The 18,340-nt window shown below is 40.6% G+C and overlaps 1 protein-coding gene across 4 annotated transcripts in view; it reads left to right on the top strand.

Moving 5' to 3' along the window:
• Positions 1 to 11,527: 11,527 nt before the first annotated feature.
• SPTLC1 (serine palmitoyltransferase long chain base subunit 1) overlaps positions 11,528 to 18,340 on the top strand; it is a 62,014-nt gene continuing 55,201 nt past the window's right edge. The window contains exons 1-3 of one of the 4 annotated variants that reach the window (XM_032260464.1): positions 11,528 to 11,896; positions 14,338 to 14,445; positions 15,168 to 15,262. In XM_032260464.1, the coding sequence (XP_032116355.1) occupies positions 11,840 to 11,896; positions 14,338 to 14,445; positions 15,168 to 15,262 (260 nt within the window). In that variant the 5' untranslated portion in view covers positions 11,528 to 11,839. Of the gene's footprint in view, positions 12,176 to 14,337; positions 14,446 to 15,167; positions 15,263 to 18,340 lie in introns of all 4 variants that reach the window. The other 3 variants (XM_032260465.1, XM_032260463.1, XM_032260466.1) reach the window with 3 other exon arrangements.

The following is an 18,340-nucleotide window of genomic DNA, read 5'->3' as shown; positions in this document are numbered from 1 at the left end:
TTCCTACCTGACAGTCCAACAAGCTCTGGCCTGGCATTCCTGGACAATGGCTTGTAGGTGGCCAAAGCGTCTCAGGAGCCATACCAGGGAGGGAGGTACAGTGTGCCAGGCACACTATTTGATAAATGATTTAATTTCTATAAGCCTCTGTTTTCTCATTCATGAAATGGGGATATTAATATCTACCTGATGAAATGAGGATTGGATGAAGTCAAGCTGCGTCTTGTCTGAATACTAGACAGTATAACTAAGTGGGAGGGCATCTTTAAAGACTAGCTACCATACCACAGAAGGATTGCAAGTGATGAGTTACACAGTCAGGTGGTTGCTGTGTTGTATGAATTGGAAGAAAGCAAAATAAAGTCTGGGAGACGGTGAGGAGGCTTTAGAGGATTGTGACTCGTAATATGCATTCTATCCTTCCCATTGGGTAGCAATGGTGGCATCTAAGTGATAGATTTCAACTCCAAGGTGGACTTTGCTAGGGTCATTTCTTCCTTTCGTTACATTGATTCAGGGATGGGCAAACAGCCACAGCCTGATTTCAGCCAATCCTCATTTCATCAGGTAGATATTAATATCCCCATTTCATGGATGAGAAAACAGAGGTTGAAAGAAGTTAAATAATTTATCAAAGGTCTTAGCTGGTTAAGCCATGGAGTCTGAACACCATGTTTTCAGTGACTGCGCATTGAGATCCTGCTGCCGTGATGGACACTGGAATAACGCCCAGGGCCAGCGGTCAGACAGCACTCACTCACACATAGCCCCATCCTCAGCACATTGCAGGTACTAATTCACCCAATCCTCAGTCTTACCCCCATCTGACAGTTGAAGAAACTAGGTCCAAAATGTTATGCCACCCACCCAAGGTCACACAGATGGTATGTGTAGGAGAACCATTCTTAACAACAGGACATAACTTTGAATGATGTTTCCATTTTTTAATAATAGAGTATGGAAATACTGTTTTTAACATCTATGTATAGAACATTTGCCCACTACCAAAGACTTTAGCTTTCTAGACCTCCTCCAACAATAAGATTTAATTCCTACCTGCTTTTGGAAGTCACATGGCGTCATTTCCGCTGTACTCTATTGGTCAAAAGTAAATACTGACACAACCCGGATTCAAGGCTGAATACTAGGTGGGAGGGTCATCTTTGAAGACTAGCTACAATACCACCAAAGGATTGCAAGTGATGAGTTACACAGTCAGGTGGTTGCTGAGTCGTATGAATTGGAGGAAAGCAAAATAAAGTTGGGGAGATGGTGAGGAGGCTTTAGAGGATTGTGTCTCCCAATAGTCATTCTATCCTTCCTATTGGGTAGCAATGGTGGCATCTAAGTGACAGATTTCAGCTCCAAGGTGAACCTTGTTAGAATCATTCTTTCCTTTCTCAGAGCTAAGCCAATTTGAGCCTGTGAGATTTGAGCAGGGCTCTGGGAGTCTACGAGAAAGCTGGTTACTTGCTTTCAAGGAAAACCTCAGGAAACCAGTCTCTCTGCATTACATGCAGTCATGCGGAACTGGCAACTGTTGACTGACGTCTTATAACCAATGAGGAAGGTTGGCCTTCAAATGATCTTGATTTTGGTCTTAAATGGAAATGATCTTGATTTTGGTCTTAAATGGAAGTTAACATTCTGGTAGGTAGCAGAGCAAGGATCTCACAAGAACTAGAGTCTTCAAAGGCTTTGTAGGACCACAGGACTAGAGCTATTGTGGGGTGGGCTGAACCTCACTTTTTAAATTTTATAAGACTAAATGGGACACTGAACGGCACTGCATGTCCTGCAAAGCTACAAGTCTACTCAAAGACATTAGAGTGAGTATCCAGAAGGAGAAGGGATGGGAATGGGAATGAGGCTCTGAGGCAAAAGGGAAAATGCACGGGTGGATAAATAAATGAACTACAAATTACTTTTAACTTGAGTCCCTATAACTCAGTTTCATACCCCTAAATGTAAAAAATTCATGATAAATTGAAGGCACTTAAGAGACATCTAAGGAAAGGTTTCAGGAATGGAATCAGGGGTGTGTATTCAAAGCTATATGTATCCCAAAATACTGTAGATTTATGAGATTTAAAGAAATTTCAGTATTAATTTTCTTTCCTTTCCTTTTTTTTTTTCTTTTTGAGACAGGGTCTCACTCTGTCACCGAGGCTGGACTGCAGTGGCACAATCACAGCTCACTGCAGTCTTGACTTCTGGGGCTCAAGCGATCCTCCCACCTCGGCCTACCAAGTAGCTAGGACTACAGGCATATGCCACCATCTCTAGCTAGTTTTTGTATTTTTTTGTAGAGACAGGGTTTTGCCATGTTGCCAAGGCTGGTCTCAAACGCCTGAGCTCAAGCGATCCACCTGCCCCGGCCTGATAATAGGCATAAGCCACCACATCCAGCCCCACAAGCTCTTTCTTATCTAAATGTTCTTTTATATACCATATACAATATATTCTTCTCTTGTCCCTGAAAATATTAATTTTATATTTTTCCTTCTGCTCTGTGCATTAACTCTGTTTCCCCAAGTTTTTTTTTTAAATAAGCTTTTTATTTTAGAATAGCTTTAACCTTACAGAAAAATTACAAAGGTAGCACACCCCTCGCCCAGTTTCTCCTAGTATTAACAGCTTGCATTAGGTTGGTACCTTTGTCACAGTGAATTGCCAATATTGCCAAGTTCTTTTTACTCTTTGTTTGGAATTGATCTTTCATGCTAGAGGCTTTCCTCAATTCTGTGGTGACTCTCAACGACCATTTATGTTTAACAGCTAGGACGCTCTACATATATAAAGAAAATGGATTTTTGATGAGCTTAAATAAAGTCTTTCTGGAGATGATGGTAAAGTCTGACACTATATTAACATCCACAGATTCAGTCTCTCTCCGGGGAAGTAGTCCACAGCAGGAAAAAGCTAAACTTTGAGAATGTTTAAAATTTTGCTTTTTCCCCCAAATACATGAACTAGAAATTGAGATCTAATATGATCAAGTTGAAATGATACCTAGGCCGAGTGTGGTGGCTCATACCTTCAGTCCCAGTGCTTTGGGAGGCCAAGGCAGGAGGCCAGGCGTTTGAGACCAGCCTTTTTGACGTGCCCCTGTTTCTATAAAAAATTTAAAAATTAGCCAGGCATGGTGGTACACACACCTCTAGTCCCAGCTACTTGGGAGGCTAAGGCAGGAGGATTGCTTGAGGCCAGGAGTTCAAGGCTACAGTGAGCTATGATCACACCACTGCACTTCAGAGAGCTATGATTGCACCACCAAGAGAAAGAACCTGTCTCTTCAAAAAATTAAAATAAGGTCATGCGCAGTGGCTCATGCCTGTAATCCCAGCCCTTTGGGAGGCAGAGGCCCACAGATCACGAGGTCAGGAGGTCGAGATGATCCTGGCTAACATGGTGAAACTCCGTCTCTACTAACTACAAAAAATTAGCCGGGTGTGGTGGCACATGCCTTTAGTTCCAGCTACTCAGGAGTCTGAGGCAGGAGAATCGCTTGAACCTGGGAGGCGAAGATTGCAGTGAGCCAAGATCACACCACTGCACTTCCCAGCCTGAACAACAGAGCGAGACTGCATCTCAAAAAAAAAAAAACTAAAATAAAAAAAAGATAGCTAAGAAATTTGGTTATTTGAGAAAACAGAAGCAAATTTAAAGTAAATATAATCAATATGCCTGGGAAGGAGTACTCCAAGGCGAGGTCTTCATGCCTTTTCTGACTAAAATGTCACCTGGTCACTAGACTATTTACTTTATATTTCTATTCCCAATCTTTTCTCTGAACTGCAGATCCAAGAATCCAGTTGCCTGTAGGACTTCTCTGTTTGGATATGTAACATCCACTCCCAAACTGGATCCTCGTTTAATCTCCCTACCTTCGAAAACGGTCATTCCATTCACTCAGGGTTCAGGCTAAAGACCTGGGGGCATCCTCGATCCCCCTTTTGCTTTCATCCGACAGCAGCAAATCCTGTCTTCCACTGATGTCTCAGGTATGATGGCTTCTCGCCTCACCATCACCACCACTTGGGCCTAAGTCAGGACTATTGCAGCTGCTTCACTCACGCTCTCCCGCCGCACTCACATTTTCCCACCTCAAAACATTTGCGTTTGGTCTTCTCTCTTCTTAGATCGCTCTTCCACCAAATGTTCCTAAATTTCATTCCCTTACTTTAAAAATAATTCTGTTCTCACAGTATCTCTCTTTAGAAGCCTTCCCTGTCCAGTCTGTGTAATTCTTTATCTTCATATACACTTTTGTTTCTTCATAGAATTTCATGACATTAACTTAAATATTTAGTTTTTTATCTGTTTATTGTCAACTACCCACTAGAATGTAAGCTCCCAGGAAGTCAAAAAAGTTCCCAGGATTTTATGCATTTCTAAGTCTCCAGTGCCTAAGAGAGTAAGTTCACAATGTAAGTGAATGAATGAATGGATGGATGACGTGAAATTAAAGCTGAAATGAAAGTCTAAATGACTGCTCCGATGGGGTAAACAGACACAACTAAAGATAAAATCAGTGTACTAGAATATTAACATCAGAAATCTTGCCAAAATAAAACATAAAAGGACAAAAACTGAAAATGGTGGGAAAAGTTAATTTATGTAAAAGATAAATATATACCTATATTTAAAGAAAAGCGGATTTTTTATTGTTATAAAACATAAATACATATAAAGTTTACATGTTTATCATTCTTAAGTGTACAAGTCAGTGGCATTAAGCATCTTTTCATGTACCTCTTGGCCATTTGTATATCTTCTTTGGAGAAATGTCTATTCAAGTCTTTTGCCCATTTTTGAACTGAGTTGTTTGTTGCTGCTGTTGTTAAGTTGTAGGAGTTGTTTTTAAATATTCTGGATGTTAAGTCCTTATTATATATAGGATTTGCAAATATTTTCTTCCAGAAACAGGAGTTTTTTTTTTTTTTAAACGAAATAACATAAATAATAAGGAAATAGCAAAAAAAAAAAACTTGAAAAATTGTTATAGAACTGAAGACACATTTCTTCAGCTTGAATAAAACTGAGTATCAAGCAGAATAAATGAAAAATATTTATCTTTACTATCATAATACCTATATGTATAATATATATACATAGGTACATGCTGTTTTGTTACATGCACTTAAAATTTTATACACACATATAAATAGATCATATCCTCTGACAATATGATTTTTTCATCAGCAGCGTCTTTGAGATGTATCCTTATTGATGCATGTAAATGTGGGTAAAAATAAGGTGGATGTATACTTCTCAAATTCTAAAAAATTTTCAGGGTAAACCAGTCAACAGGTCAATCTAACAAAAGGAGGCACAGAACTACAAACATCACATAAACCAAACTCCAAGATGCAAACATAGACTGGGACAAAGAGAATCACTTAATTACAATAAAAGAAACGGTCTTCTGGGGAAAAACGGAGATGAAATATGCAGCATTTGAAGAAACACCAACAGGAGAAATCAAACATCAAAACACACACACAGGGCTGGGCACAGTGGCTCACACCTGTAATCCTGGTGTGAGGAGAGAGGCCGAGGTGGGTGGATCACTTGAGGTCAAGAGTTTGAGACCAGCCTGGCCAACATGAAACCCCATCTCTGCTAAAAATACAAAAATTAGCTCAGCATAGTGGCACACTCCTGTAATCCCAGCTACTGGTGAGGTTGAGGCATGACAATCACTTGAACCCAGGAGGTGGAGGTTGCAGTGAGATGAGATCGCACCACTGCACACTGCACTCCAGCCTGGGTGACAGAGTGAGACTCCATCAAAAAAAAAAAAAAAAAAAGCACAAACAACTCCTTTTTTCGGCAGCCTGAGATAGGTGAAAACAGTTCACTATTCAGTTGACCCAGAACACCCCACAAAAGCATGCAAATCCAGTGGTTCAAATCTTTGTATTCGCTTTAGGAGCATCCAAGAAACTGCCCAGGCCATCAGGGTATACATATACAAAAAGCCACCATGTACGTGAAAGATGTCACCTTACGGAAGCAATGTGTGCCTCTCCACCATTATCAGGGTGGAGTTAGTGAGTGTGTCCAGGCTATATAGTGTAGCTGGACAGAGGGTTGATGGCCTAAAAAGAGAGCTGAATGTTTGCTGCACATGCTGAACAGTGCAGAGAGTCCTGCTAAACTCAAGGGTTTAGCTGCAGATTCTCTGGTCATCGAGCTTATCCTGGGGAACAAACCCCCCTGAGATGTGCCGTCCAAATGTACTCGCAGAGCTCGTGGTGAGGTTACCCCACACATGAGTGTCCCTTGAACAGATCCTTACTGAAAGAAAAAAAATTGTTCCCAAACCAGAAGAGGCGTTTGCAAGGAATAAAAAGAGATCTCAGGAGAGACTGAAGAAACAGAAACTTATGGCAAGGGGAAGAAATTCAGCATGAAATAAATGCAAATATAAGTTAAAAATATATGTATACTCAGATATTACCGAGGAGTTGCAGAAAATTAACACCTGAATGAGAACTAATACTCCTGAAAACAGTTAATAAATCCAATGCTTGGAAACACTGAGATAAATATAATTGCATCCTCAGAGGACCAAGTGAAGTTGTCTTATATGTGATAAGTTCAGTTTTTCTCCACCCAGTTTTGCTACTGCCCCTCCAATCAGGTCATCATCTCCACCACTCCACCAAAACTGCTCCCATTGAGATCATCATCAGCCATACCCACATTGCTAAAGCTGTGGGCGCTTCTCTGTCTACCTCTTGACCTTTAGTACTGCTCAACCAGATGGCCACTCCAACGTCCCAGAGTCCTCTCATGGTTTTCCTCAGACCGTCCCGACATTCCCTGGGGCTCAGGCTTGAGCCTATTCTCTCTCCATTCCTTCCTTAGGTGATCTCGGCTACAGTCTTTAAGTTCACACTGTAACCCTGTGCAGGCCTGGCTGCTCATAGCTTGCACAGCCATTAGCAAGGATGAAGTACAGGGGTAGAAAAGTGACTGTATTCAAGCTAACAGTGGGAAAGTAGCCAGTTTACACCTCCAGAAACCTCTTCACACTTTAGGCTGGGGAGAGGGGCTTCAAAGCAGGACGTTGGAATGGGAGGCATGCTGGAGCGGTGCTGAGTGCAAAGTCTGCACGTCCTGTTACAGTGGTAGCAGGAGCTGTGGTCCACCTGGGACCCCAGCTGGTATCATCTCAACATCTCATATGTTGCTCGTGGGAATGCAAAATGATGCAGCCATTCTGGAAAGTAGTTTGGACATTTTTAATAAAACTACCCGGTGACGCACCAATGGCAATCCTGGACAAGTCTTCCAGAAAAAATGAAAATTGACGTTCACAAAAAAATCTGTACACAAATGTTTATAGCAGCTTTTATTCATGACAGCCTAAACCTGCAAACTACCCATGTGAATAGCTAAACAAACTACCGTGCACTCACACTGTGGAATACCACATGGCTATCAAAAGCAACAAAGTTGCTTTTGAACAACTCATCCATGAAACCACCTGGATGAATCTCTAGGGAATTTCGTTCAATGAAGAAAAGTTAATCTCAAAAGGTTTCCTATTGTATGACTCTATTTACGTAACATTCTAGAAACCCAAAACTATAGAAATGAATAGGAGGTTAGTGAGTGACAGGGCCCAGGGAATAAGGGCCGGGAGAGAAAGGGAACTGGGTGTAGTGGTAAAAAGACAACATGAGAGAGCCCTGTGGTAAACAAATGATTCCGTGTCTCAACTGTGTCAATGTCAATGTCCTGGCTGTGATACCGTACGATAGTTTTGCAGGATGTTAACATTGGGGAAAACTGGATAGCGATGACATTGATGATAAAGAGTCCATGATCTATTTCTGAATTATTTCTTACAACTGCATAAGAATCTACAGATATCTCAGAGTAAATAATTTTTAAAGCAATATTCTATTGGTATGGGTACAAACAAATAGACGAATGGGATCAAATAGAGACTCCACATATAAACCCTATTAGGTTTGTTTCCCCACAAGCAGACCACAAAACAAGGAGTGGTGTAAAAGTAATTTATTAGTGAGCATTCTCAAGAAAAAAATGGTGAAAGAAAGGGGAGTTGGGATGAGCAACGGAAGGCGACTGGAGTGAGTGGAATTGTGAATCTCAAAAAGGTATGCCTATGTCCTAATCTCCATGTGATGGTTAGTTTTAGGTGTCAACTTGACTGGGCTAAGGGATGCTCGCATAGCTGATAAAACATTATTTCTGGGTGTGTCTGTAAGGGTGTTTCTGGGTGTCAGAAGAGATTAGCATTTGCATTCATAGACTAAATAAAGCAGACAGCCTTCACCAATGTGGGCAGGTATGATTCAATCTATGGGAAGCTTGAGTAGAACAAAAAAGCAGAGCGAGGTTAAAATTTACTCTATGTAAGCTGAGGCATCCATATTCTCCTGCCCCTGGGCTTTGCTGCTCCTGGTTCTTAAACCTTTGGACAAGGACTGAATTACACTGCTAATGTTCCTGGTTCTCCAATTTGCAGATGGCAGATTGTGGATCTTCTCAACTTCCATAATCATGTGAGCCAATTATTATAATAAATCTCCTCTTATGTAGAGATCTATATATGTTCTATTTATCCTGCTTCCCTGGAGAACCCTACTATACCCCAGAGTGTGTCAATGTGACCTTATTTGGAGAAAGGGTTCTAAAAGATATAATGAAGGATCTCAAGATGAGATCAACCTGAATTACCCAGGTGGGCCCTAAATTTAGTGAGAAGTGACTTTATAAGAGACACAGAGGAGAGACACATACAGGAAGAGAAGGCCATGAAAAGATTAAGGTAGAAATTGCAGTGATTCTGCCACAAGCCAAGAATTCCTGGAGCCACCAGGACCTGGAAAGGGGAATAAAGATTCTTTCCTCAAGCCTTCAGAAAGAGTGTGGCTCTGTCAACACCATGATGTTGGACTTCTGATCTCCAGACTTTTGAGAAAAAAATTTTGTCTGTTTTAAGCCACCTAGTTTGTGGCAATTTGTTATGGCAGCACCAGAAAACTAATACAGATTTTGGTACCAGGAAGTGGGTGCTGCTGTAATAAATACCCCAAATTGTGGAAGTAATTTTGGAACTGAGTAATAAATAGAGGTTGGGTGGTTTTTGAGGTACTTGAGAGAAAAATTATAGACTTTCTTGAAGAGACTCTCAGTGGAGTTATGGATTTTAAAGGCAATTCTGATGAGGGGACATAAGGAAGTGAAGAGCATGGTAGAGAATTCTTCCACCATCTTAGAAATGTATACCTCATCATGAACAAACATTAGTAGGACTATGGATGTTAAAGGTGGTTTGAGTTGAAGGCTAAGAAGGAAATGAGGGACATGTTATTGGAAACTGAAGGCAAAGTGACCCTTGTGACATAGTAGCAAAGAACTTGGATGAATTGTGTCCTCTAGTTAGGTGGACAGCAGAATTTCTAGGCAATGATATTTAGCTGAGGAGATTTCTAAGCAAAGTGTTGAAGGTGTGGCCTGGTTTTTTCATGTTGTTTGTAATAAAACATAAAAGGAAAGAAGAAAATTGATGAAGGACCTGTCAAGCAAAAAGAAACAACACTTGTTGACTGGGAGTTTCAGATTGCAAAAGGTGCTAAAACTGGGAAATTCACTGTTGGGAAAGCATACCCTGGAGAGAGGGTCAAGGGTATGCCTAGACAATATTGTGCTGAAGAGATCTGCTATATAGCTGATAGATCCCTCAATTATCTCACAGATCCAGGGATAGATCCAGTGTTATCCAGGAAAGATCTGTGGGGGTTCTTTTATCTAATGACATGGATCCTTATGACATACATGGGAGCCTCAAAAGTTCTTGAGAAGGTTGTATCAGAAGAAACACTGTCAGTTTGGCCTGAAGAGACTGAGACAGGACAAAGTGAAAGAGAGGCTGTCAGTTATGCAAAATTCCTCAAGCAAGAAGAGGACTGATAGAATCACTCAGGTGTTAGCATCCACTGCCTTTCAAGAAAAAGGAAGAATGACTAAGGACAGAGTCATGGGTACAGGGGATAGAGGCTGAAGGTTCAAGAGCAGAGACCTACCAAGCTGCCATGAGCAAAGAGGCCTGTGAAGCCGTGGGCCCAAAGGACACAGCTTCAAGCCACAGAAGACTATTGCCAGACCTTGAAACCAAATAAATTTGCCTTGTTGGATTTCTAACTTGCTTGAGACTGATGACACTTTGATTCCTTCTATTTTGTCCCCTTCGCAGTGAAATTGTCTATCACATACATGGCCCACCTTTGTGTTTTGGAAGCAGATATCTTGTTTTCTAGTCTCATGAGTTAACAGATGCAGAGGAATTTTGCTCTTACATAGCTCATACCCATAGGCTCACCTATACTTGATTATTAGATTATTTACGTGTTACTGTGTGGGACTCTTTGAACTAATTTTTGTGGTATTTGGATGAGAGTTAAGACCTTTGGAGATGTTGAGGTGGAATGAACGTATTTTGCATATGAGGCCGGTGTGAATTTGGAAGGCCAGAGGTCAGATACTACAGTAGATTAAATGGTGGACCCCAAAAAGACATGTTAATATTCGAATCAGGGATTAGAACCTGGGAACATAGCCTATTTGGAAAAAGGTTCTTTGCAGATGTAACTAAGTTAAGGCTCTTGCTGGAAAAGGCAAAAAAGTCTTCTCCCCAGAGCCTTGGGAGGAATATAGCCCTGTCAACATCTTAATTCTGTACATCTGACCTCCAGAAACGTGAGAGAATAAATCTCTGTGTTTCAAGGCACCCAGTTTGTAATCACGTGTTACAGCAGCCCTAAGAACCTGTTGCAGAGGCCAAGAAAAGTGCAAAATCAAGCAAACCCATGGTGTATTCCTTCCAGTGGTCTACTGCTGCATAACAATGCCAAAACAGTGGCTTAGAACAATAACAATCGTTTATTTTGCTGACACATTTGGCTGTCAACTGGGCTTAGCTAGGCATACCTCACTCAGGGTCTCTCAGTGGCCGTAACTGGATGGCTGCTGGAACTCGGGCCACCTTAAAGGTGTCATCCCTCACATGTCTGGTACCTGGACCAGTAAGACTCAAACAGCCAAGGGCTGGGGCGGCTGGGGACCTTCAGTCATCTCTTTCTTACTCTGTGTGGTTCCTAGGTGATCTTTCTATATGGCAGCTGCATTCTCTTATAGAAGCTGCCACAAAGATATCCAGCCTTATGTTATTAAAAGTAAAGGTATTGGTCGGCGCAGTAGCTCACACTTGTAATCCTAGCACTTTGGGAGGCTGAGGCGGGCAGATCACGAGGTCAGAAGATGGAGACCATCCTGGCTAACATGGTAAAACCCTGTTTCTACTAAAAATACTACCAAAAAAAAAAAAAAAAATTAGCCGGGCATACCTGTAGTCCCAGCTACCGGGGAGGCTGAGGCAGGAGAATTGCTTGAACCGGGGCGGCAGAGGTTGCGGTGAGCGGAGATCGCGCCATTGCACTCCAGCCTGGGCAACAAAGAGCGAAACTCCATCTTAAAAAAAAAAAAAAGTAAACGTATTGCAGTCATTTTAACCCTCTGCACCCAGCTGATAGCCAAGGGCAAGGGTCTACTCTCTCCATCCCGAATCCAGCAGGGGGCGTAATGGACGTAAGGTAAACAATTCCTGGAGAAACTTTCCTGCTTCCCACCCGACCCCGCCCAGCCTCCCGTCAACCAGTGCGCAAGTGAGAGGAGGCGGTGCCCAGCGCTCCGCCGCCCCGCCCTCCGCAGAGGCGAAGACGTCACTGAGCAGCGACGCGCACTTTTAGGACGCGTTTGTGACCCGCCTTCCGGAAGGAATCCCCAGCGGCTAACTATGGCGACCGCCACGGAGCAATGGGTGCTGGTGGAGATGGTACAGGCGCTCTACGAGGTGGGTTCCCCGCTGTGAGCGGCCCGCGACTTCACCTGGGCCTGGGGAGGTTGGGACTGCGTGTGTGGATTTATGGCCTGAGACCTCAGCGGGACTGGCTCTGTTACGCCAAGACTCGGGTTCTCTTGCTGGAAGGAGTGCCGGGATCTTCTAGTCCCAGCGGCTGAGTATAGGGAGCAACGGGCCGGGCTGAGACCGAGGGTCTTGGTTTGAGTTCTTATGCTCCGGGTCCCCTCGAGGATCGGGAAAAGAACGCATGTAAGAGGATGCAGGAGACAGGTCTGCAAAAAACAGTTAGACGTTCGATAAAAAAGAGTGGTGAAAATGAGTGGAAAACCTTCCTCTGGGAAGGTCTTAAGGAAGTCAGTTCCTTGGAACTATGAACAGTTAATTGGGAAATAGAATTGTAATAAATTGGAGTTTGTTTTTGTCGAAACCAATTTATTTGGGATTTGTAAATCAATTGCCATTCTTCCATGTACATCAGTTTTCTGTCTTACAAAGATACAATGAGTTTAGTAGATTTTTATTTTTATTTATTAATTTATTGAGATGGAGTTTCACTCTTGTTGTCCAAGCTAGAGTACAATGGCGCAATCTCAGCTCGGCGCAATCTCAGCTCACCACAACCTCCGCCTCCCGGGTTCAAGCGATTCCTGCCTCAGTCTACCGAGTAGCTGGAATTAGAGGCATGTGCCACCACGCCTGGCTAATTTTGTATTTTTAGTAGAGACGGGGTTTCTTCATGTTGGTCAGACTGGTCTCAAACTCCCGACCTCAGGTGATCCGCTCGCCTCGGCCTCCCAAATTGCTGGGATTACAGGCGTGAGTCACCGCATCCTGCTGTAGATTTTTAAAGGAAGAATAGTTGAGTTTTTTTGAAAGGCTAGTTACTTCAGATACATAAGATAATATGAAACCAGAATGTCAGTCTTAGTGTTCATTCGTTTATGAGATTCCCCGCGCTGTCCCTCAGAGCTTTCCGAATCTTGTCTGAGTTATTCATTAGGAACTTATTTTATTTTTTTTAGACAGGGTTTCACTCTGTCGCCCAGGGTGGAGTGCAGTGGCGCAATCAGCTCACTGCTGCCCTGACCTCCCAGACTTAAGCGATCCTCCCACCTCAGACTCCCCAGTAGCTGGGACCACATACCACCACACCCAGTTAATCTTTTTTTTTTTTTTTTTTTTTTTTTTGTAGTAGAGAGGGAGGTCTTACTATGTTGCCCAGGTCGATCTTGAACTCCTGGCCTCAAGCAGTCCTCCTGCTTCAGCCTCCCAAAATGCTGGAGTTACAGGCATAAGCCACCATGCCTAGCTGGAACTGAATTTTTAAAACTTAAATAGCCACATGTAACTAGTGACTGTCCATGTTGGACCACACAGATCTAGATGCTAGTAATAGTGCAGTGAACAAACAGGCAAAAGTCCCAGTGCTTATAGAGCTTACATTTATTTCAAGTGAATTTCACGTTACTTTTGATGATTTAATATTACCAAAACTTAATATCACTGTCTACTGGCAGGGGTAATGATGGTGTTTCCATTGCAAGACATATTGGGAATTTTATCTTGAAACATAGCAGAGGGAGCAGATGTGACTCTCTGTTATCCTCATATATTAAGTGATGTCCAGTATTAGGTTAGACTGACCTAAAATGAACCACTAAAATTGAATGATCTTTTTTTATATATGATATTTTTAAGAAATGGATTTTCTGTTAAATGTTGTTCCCATTTTGAAGACTGAGGTAGTATAACTTCATATTTCAAAATTGTCCAGCAGGGAGACTTGGGAGAACTGTAAGTAACATTTCCTGGGGAGGAAAAGAAGTGGTGTTTGTGATTTTTATTAATTCACTGGTTAGTTTCTCAACTTTTCTTAGGGTGATTTATTTGTGGAGTGGGCTCTAACTAGTGGCTTGGGCAGATGTTTGCCTGCTGGAATCTAACTATTGAGAAAACTAAAAGGGTATTTAGATTTATTCATAAATGAATTGTATTCAGGGGGATCAGCAAATTTTAAAACTCATCCTAAAGAGAAACTTCTTACTCCCAATTCTTATGCACATTGAATATAGAATTTGAGTAGTCTTTTATGGTGACCCCAAAAAAGAAATAAGCACTGAAATTAAATAATCTGATAGTTGATATTATTTTAAATATTGAGATTCTGTGTTAGATTTTATTTTTTTTAGTTTTAATTTTTATTCCCAAAGAAGTTTTAAAAGCCAAAAATATTAGGGGTTTTTCAAGGAGAAATTGCCTGCCATTAGAATTGGGGAAAGGAGTAAATAGAAATTAAGGGAGCTTTGAAAGTAAGTAGTAAGAATTAATAGGCTAAAAGTCATGAGGGGCAGTATATGCAGGTGTGGTAAATTTTATGTGCAGATTTTAGAAGTGTATGTTTCATTTCTTATTTGTTTTTTACTCACTCTTAGGCTCCTGCTTACCATCTTATTTTGGAAGGGATTCTAATACTCTGGATAATCAGACTTCTTTTCTCTAAGACTTACAAATTACAAGAACGATCTGATCTTACAGTCAAGGTAAGAAATTAAATCTGTTTCATTATTGGGTATGGGATTATAGTTGCTATGTCTTTCCAGAAAGGATTTGTGGTGGCTCAACTATGTGTGTTAAAACATTTTCTGTAATGTAAGGAAATCAAGGGGAGTGAAATATCAGGGTAGGCAAAATATGGGGAAATCTAGCAATAAAGTCAGTACCCAAATGCAGAGCATATTATGGTCTTGGATTTTGCTAGGAGTAAACAGCAGTCTTGGAAATAGATGGTTAGAGGGAAGCATGAGCAGCTACTGGAGTTTGAATGTTGATATGAGTGAGGGTTGTGTGAGTTGCTGCAGAATAGCACAACTATTTCTGAAGTGTGAAAGTTTCCCCTGTGGTCTTCTTAAAGGAGAGTCAGAGTAGAAAAGAATCCTACCCACACCTACCTCAGATCAAATTTTGATGTGTTGTGTATGGTAAAGGAAAAAAAAATCCTGAACATAGAAGTAAAATTTTCATGAATTGTCAGGTCATCCACAAAACTACATGGAAAAGAGCCTCTAGTGAGTGATAAGAAAAGAGGTGAGGGTGGTGCCCAAAACTCACAAGTGATTCTGTTTTTATTCTAGCCACAACTAGACATGGTATTTCTAGCAGTGTATTCACTGCGATTTTTCCATTACAACACAGTTTCGATATTGCTGAAGTTGATGTAAAGTGACTCGCCCTGCACTATATTTTAACCCTTTTTCTCCTGTAGGAAAAGGAAGAACTGATTGAAGAGTGGCAACCAGAACCTCTTGTTCCTCCTGTCCCGAAAGACCATCCCGCCCTTAACTACAACATCGTTTCAGGGTAAATTGATTTTGCTACTTGAAGTACTTACTTGTATGGGGTTTCTTGTAGTAACCTGCTGTATATAGTGCTTTATATATAGTATTCCTTTTTTATTTGAAACAAAACATTTAGAAATTCCCGGGAGTAACAGCTTTAGCTCCTGATTTTAAATTTATTCTAGGGATGATAGAGGAATTTTTTAAAGTCTCCAATTTAAGCATTAATGTTTGCCCTCCCCCCCCCAAAAAAAAAAAAAAAAAATAAATATATATATATAATATAAATAAATAAATATATTTGCAAACTAATGCACATGTGTTAATATTTCAAATGGTCAAATACTTGAAAAGCAACAGACTCCTTTTTACTCACCTGGTGGTTTTCTGATTTTAAATCTGTTGCAGGTTACCTTCATAATTCTAGATACTGTAGTATGCTTAACCCCTGTTTTCTGATTCATCAACTATAAACAACACCTGTTGACCCATGCGGTATAAATTATGGAATTTCCACTCACTTGCACCTCTTCCCTCCTTGCTTCTAGTGTCTCATCTATTTTTTACTTTTTATTTTCTTGGCCATCTTTGCTGTATTGTATGTATTTTCATTAATTAAGAAATATTTTAAGAATACAGAAAATTGGTATTGGACACCTATGTATACCCACCACCCAGAATTAATAGACATTAACATTTTGCTATCTTTACTTCAAACTTAATTTTACAGATAGATACAATATTGCGAATACATCTTAAGAAATCCCTTCTCATCCATCACTTACTCTTGCTTCTCAAACACATAACCACTGTCTTGAAGTTGGTGATGATTGTCTTTCCTTTGCTTATGTTTATAATTTTACCATATATGCCCGTTGCTGTGAAAATACTCAGTTTTTTTTATTTTAAAATGTGACGCAAGATATTTTCCTGAGTATATTCTAATTCTGATCTTATCAAAGAGGAGCTTTTATTCTTCACTTCTTATTCTTCACTTCTGTAGATCTCTTTAGTCTTATAAGAGTTTTACATATTCTGAAATCAGACTTAACAATCTCCTATAGTTTGGTCTGTTGAGGTCTTAGGGACTCCTTTCCTACCCTAAAGGTCTAAGGTGATTGTTTTCCATATGATGGTCAGTTGTCCCAGCATTATTAGTTGAATAATCCAGTGTTTACCTACTGCTTGAAAATCTTCCTTCTTTGGTATGCCAAATTCCCTTCTAAAGGATCTGTTCTGGCTTTTATTTTTATTATTGGGATATACATGTATCTCCATGTACCAGAGACTCATTCATATTAATACCACAGCTTTATAATAAACATTGATTAGAGTGTCTTTCTACTTCTGTGTTCTTCAAAATTGTCTCAGCTATTCTTGACCCTTCTTTGCTGTGAGTTTAGGTTTAGGTGATCATATTTGACCAAAAAAATGTGTTTGGGTTTTGATTAGAAGTGTGCTGAATTTATGGATTAATTTAGGAGGCTTGGTATCTTGCTGATACTTAATCTCAGTACCTGTTTACATGGTATATATTGCTTGTATACTTGGGTCTTTTATTTTTTACCGTAAAGTTGTTGTCATAAAGAGTTACCTTTTTGTTTCTACTTTTTATTTGGAAATATTTATAGATTGACATACAGCTGTAAGAATTAATTCAGTGAGATTCCTAATGTCCTTTACCTACTTTCCCCCAATGGTAATGTCCTGCATAACTATAGTGCAGCATCACAGATGGGAAATTGACATTGCATATCTTTTAATAGATTTATATCTAGGTACCAGAGAGGTTTTGTTTCTATTGTGAGATGCATCTTTTTTTTCTTGTTCCTTGTCTTAATGCACTGGCTAGGCTACTTTTCCTTCGATGCTGAATAGGAGGGGTGATGACGGTCTTCTTTTCCTGTAACAGGTGGCTTTTAAGAGATAACCTATATTAAATTACAGATATTCTTTTGCTTTTCTTAGTATACTAAAGGAAACATTTTGATAGTTTCTTAAATCAGAGTATTATGAGAAATATGTTTTCTGCATCTCTTTCTATAATCATGACTTTTCTAATCAGTTGCTGTATCACATTTTACTGATACTTTTCTTTTTTGAGACAGTCTTACTCCATTGCCAAGGCTGGAGTGCAGTGGCACAATCTTGGCCAACTGCAACCTCTGCCTCCCAGGTTCAAGCGATTCTCCTGCCTCAGCCTCCCAAGTAGCTGGGATTATGGGCGTATACCACCATACCTGGCTAATTTTTGTAATTTTTTAGTAGAGATGGGGTTTTGCCATGTTGACCAGGCTGGTCTGGAACTCCTGACCTCACGTGTTCCACCCACCTCACCTTCCCAAAGTGCTGGGATTATAGACATGAGCCACCATGCCCGGCTGATAGGTTCTTTTAATTACTTATGCATATTTAAATTTAAAATTTTTGTGAGAAAAACCACAGTCTACTATGCCGCCGATTCTCAACCCAGATTTTCACTCTTTAGAAGTAACAGCTTTCTATTTCTTTAGCTCTTTGTCTGGTATTTACCTTCTTTTTTTTTTCTAAAGAAACTTGCTTTTGTTATTCTTTATTTTCTTCTTATTTTTTTTCCCCAGTTTTTGTTACAGTTATGCATTGCTTAATGACGGGAATACATTTTGAGAAATGTGTTAGGTAATTCCATTGTTGTGTAAGCATCGTAGAGTGGACTTACATAGACCTAGATGGTGTAACCTGGTACACACCTAGACTATATAGTACAGCCTATTGCTCCTGGGTTACAAACTATACAGCATGTCACTCTACTGAATACTCTAGTACTTGTAATAAAATTATATTTGTATATCTAAATATATTTAAGTATAGAGAAGGTACAGTAGGGCCAGGCATGGTGGCTCATGCCTGTAATCTCAGCACTTTGGGAGGCTAAGGTGGGCGGGTCCCTTGAGCCCAGGAATTTGAGACCAGCCTGGGCAACAGGACGAAACCCATCTCTACCAAACAATGCAAAAGATTGGCTAGGTGTGGTGGTGTAGGCCCGTAGTCCCAGCTACTTGGGTGGATGTCGTAGGAGGATGGCTCGAGCCCAGCAGACGGACGTTGCAATGAGCTGAAA

This window comes from Sapajus apella, unplaced genomic scaffold, assembly GCF_009761245.1.
Source record: "Sapajus apella isolate SASKATOON/1434 unplaced genomic scaffold, GSC_monkey_1.0 scaffold118, whole genome shotgun sequence".
Lineage (NCBI taxonomy): Eukaryota > Metazoa > Chordata > Mammalia > Primates > Cebidae > Sapajus > Sapajus apella.
The sequence above is the reverse complement of the archived record's forward strand: the minus strand, read 5'-3'. Positions and strand labels throughout refer to the sequence as shown.